We start from the raw sequence: 3,831 nt of genomic DNA on the forward strand, positions 1-3,831 counted from the left end.
TCTCAGAAAACAATAACAACAGAAACAAAACAAGAACAAAATCCCATAGACTTTATCATTACCTAGAATTGGGCTCTGGTCTTTAGAAGAACCCAAGGTGGTTTAGTAACCTTGGAGCCTGACCTGCCTGCAAATGGCTGCTCTAGTTACATTTTTCATTAAATGCTCAGCTTGCCTTGCCAATTACTCTCTTCCCTGGGTCCCAGACCCTAGTGCTTGGCCGTAAGAGATTTTCAAATTAAAGGGACATAATTTTACTCCCTATGATGTGTAGCTAGATGGATGTTAAGGCGGCACTTGGAATGTATGACCTTGAAATTATACGTTTGGTGGTGTACTTGTTTCTCACCTTGCAAGCGCAAGTCAACAAATAGTGAGATGATGTCAGTTTGCTTATATAGGTCTAGAACTTGCCCCCCAAAATACCCTGGTTCGAGTCATCAGCTCCTCCCCACAGAGAACTTTGTGACCTTATACATTCATTTGCTTCATGCCATACAGGACTGCCCCCCAAAAAGTAGGCCTTGTGTAGTAGCCCTCTTAAAATCTAGCCCACCAGAATAATGAAAATAGGGACGTTTGGCAGAGAAGATGAGCAAAGGTAGCCCAGTAGAATGAAGGCGTTAGGCAACGATGGGGAGGCGGGTGGAGGACGAAGATACCTCAGTAGAAATAAAAATACGGAAGTAGATGTGCGTGGAGGCAAAAAACAAACAAACAAAAAAACTACACTTCCCGCCAGGCTTTACGGCGTGAAGCGCTCGTAAGCGCGCGCCTTTCCTCCGAGGTCTCAAAAGTTAACGCCCTCCCGGGCGAGTGGGTGTGACTTCGTGGTGGGCGCTGAGACCTGGGGCTGTCCTATTGGCTGCCGGCCGTCACCGGCGAAGGCGTGGTGATGAGTGACAACTAATCAGAAGCCTGGCTGGACTTTGGCGGGAGACGAGAAGGCTGAAGTAGAGCGGCTTTGGCGCGAGTTGACTTTGCAGCTGCTGTAGATCTTGTGGCGGGAGAGTCCTTACGGTGGTGATCGAGACACGAGGAGTGTGCACTGAGCGACACGGCCCTGAAGAGTGCCAAGCTCCGCGAGGTCTGGTGTCCAGAGAGGTGAAGCTGGTCCGAGCAAGGCCGGTGGAGAGCGAGAAATCGCCTGAGGTCTGAGGCTGGGTCAGGGAGGGGGTTGTGAGCTCTGGAAGCGGTTCGAGCACGCCGTGCTGGGAAGAAGAGAGCTGCTGGGAGGAAACGGTGTAGGGTGGAGTCGGGAGCTTGGTGGAGTGCTGGCTAGTTCTGAGCAGAGGACGCAGCTGCCCTTGCCCTGGACTTGGGAGAGCCTAAAAGTGACGGTCTGGAACTAAAGACGTCTTGCATGTCTGCAGGGAAGAAACTAAAGTATTATAGAAATAAATGGAGACAGACTTCTGGCATCGCTCAAGTGTAAGAACTTGGGTTCTGGTCCCAGGATGCCCAGGGTGATAGCCGTGTGTTTCTGTGACTATCTCTTTTAGAGAGGGCTAATAGTTTCTACATTTGACGTATGGTAAGACTGTAGTGTGTAATATGTGTATAACGGAATGTTACACGTACTAGGCAGACAGACGTTACCCTTTATTACATAGATTTGCATGGGAAGCAGAACTAAATGTTAAAAATGCTATGTTAACGTGATTTATGGAGTGCTGGTCCCCAGTATAATTATTTATATTGCTCTGTGTGTTTTTCTCTTTGCTCTCCTGATTCTCCTTTGTATCCAGTTGTGTGGCCATCATGCCTCAAACCAGATCCCAGACACAAGCTACCATCGGTTTTCCGAAAAAGAAGCTATCTAATACCCGGAAGAAAACCAACTCCGGGGACTGTGAAGTGAAACTTAAAAACGTCCAGCCTGTACCCACCACTCCGTGTGCGGACGTAAAACTTCTGCCTCTCAGTCCCCGAAAACGTTTGGGTAAGCCCTCCGCTTTGTGAGTGCGACTTCGTGACTGAGCTCTCAGCCTTTCCTGCCTTGATGCTGAGGTGCCTGACTCTTAAAGCCAGAGCTGTATTTGCCTTCATAATGACTGCCAAGTGTGTACGGAATTTCACAGTTGAGCCGTACCCTAGAGATCATTTGCTAAGGAACCTAGGCTTGATCTTCATTTACTTAGTTCTGTCCTTTACATTTCCCTTGAAGTCATAGTGTTACGGAATTCGCCTGCGTACTTGTGAAATTAAGAAGAAACAAATAACCCGGGAGGTGGTGAGCTTGCTTTTAATCCCAGCACTCAGAAGGCAGAGGCAGGTGGGTCTCTTGAGTTTGGGGCCAACCTGGTCCACAGAGTGAGTTTCAGGACAGCCAGGGTTAACACAGAGAACCCCTGCCTTGAGAAAGAAAAAAGAAAAATTTGATGAGCTTCTTAATATTTTTTTATTTTTGTTATCAAATAGTACTTGACAATCATTTTCGGTTTTAGATGTGTTTGATGTTTTTGGAGAAATGATCTCTAACTCAGGCTGGCCTGGAACTCGCTTTTGTAGCCCAGGATTGCCTCAGACTTGAGGTCCTTCCCGCACTACCACACATACTGTGTGTGGTAATGTTGCAGCTGCTAGATGTTAGGGGTTGAACCCAAGACCTTATATGTGCTAGGAAGTGCTGTACCACCGGCTCTACGTGCCCAGTCTAAGAGCTTTTGTACTGGTGTTATGGGTAGATGTGTACAGAGAGCATCTGTTGTGAGTGGGGGGTGATTTGGCCATATCTGAAGATTGTTCCCCTTGAGGGGATGGTATGGGAACCGTGAGTAAAAGCTAACCAAGATGCTGGGCATCCAGCAGTGCACACAAACAGCTTCCTATAGAGGGAACCTACTTATCCTGAGATGTCAGGAGCACCAAGGCTGATGAGAATCTTACAGTTTCACACCACTAGAACTCATTAGGCTGCTACCAAGTGATACGATTCAGGGCTGCCATCTGGTGGCCACCTTTGCTCCTTGGTGAGAAGTTTTCTTTTGTGGTTCTGACTCAGGTAGACATTCACCTCTTGCCGGTGATGGTGGTGCACACCTTTAATCCTAGCACTCAGGAGGCAGAGGCAAGCAGATATTTTGTGGGTTCAGGGGCCGCCTGGGTTACCAGGACAGCCAGGGCAATGAGGAGAAATCCTGTCTCAAAAAAAGAGATTCACCTTTCTGATCGGGGTGTGTGTGTGTGTGTGTGTGTGTGTGTGTGTGTGTGTGTGTGTGAGTCTTTGTGGTTCTTTTTCCTGCCTTCCGCTGTGAAGAACAGTGTTTTAGGTGGCTGACAGCATCGCTCTGACTGAGCATGTCCGCTTCACGTTTCAGGCGATGACAACCTGTGCAACACTCCCCGGTTATCTCCCTGTTCTCCACCAAAGCTGGGCAAGAAAGAAAACGGACCCCCTCGCTCCCATACGTCAAAGGGGTGCAGATTAGTATTCGATGATGAGCCGACAGTCAAGGCTTCCCCCAAAAAAGAACAAGACAGAGTTCGCCAACACCAGATACGTTCCTCCTCCGCTCAGAGAAGTCCAGAGAGAGAAACAGATCCTGAGCAGAAATGTCCACCGGAGAAGGAGTCTGTGTGTATAAGACTGTTCAAGCAAGAAGGTGAGTCCTTGCGTGGTAGAGTAGCCATCAGGGACCGTGCTGGTGGGTCTGAATGAAACCCAGTCACCTTCGGCTTTGTCTTTAATTGTTCTTTTGTCCGACACAGGCACTTGCTATCAGCAAGCAAAGCTTGTCCTGAATACAGCTGTCCCGGATCGGCTGCCTGCCAGAGAGCAGGAGATGGGTGTCATCAGGAATTTTCTGAAGGAGCACATCTGTGGGAAGA

At 48.6% G+C, this 3,831-nt stretch overlaps 1 protein-coding gene across 1 annotated transcript in view; it reads left to right on the forward strand.

The window, feature by feature from the left end:
• Positions 1-1,010: 1,010 nt before the first annotated feature.
• Cdc6 (cell division cycle 6) overlaps positions 1,011-3,831 on the forward strand; it is a 13,248-nt gene continuing 10,427 nt past the window's right edge. Inside the window, exons 1-4 of the mRNA XM_029483558.1 lie at positions 1,011-1,152; positions 1,749-1,942; positions 3,321-3,605; positions 3,712-3,822. Of these exons, the coding sequence (XP_029339418.1) occupies positions 1,762-1,942; positions 3,321-3,605; positions 3,712-3,822 (577 nt within the window). The 5' untranslated portion in view covers positions 1,011-1,152; positions 1,749-1,761. The remainder of the gene's footprint in view (positions 1,153-1,748; positions 1,943-3,320; positions 3,606-3,711; positions 3,823-3,831) is intronic.

This window comes from Mus caroli, chromosome 11, assembly GCF_900094665.2.
Source record: "Mus caroli chromosome 11, CAROLI_EIJ_v1.1, whole genome shotgun sequence".
Taxonomy (NCBI): domain Eukaryota; kingdom Metazoa; phylum Chordata; class Mammalia; order Rodentia; family Muridae; genus Mus; species Mus caroli.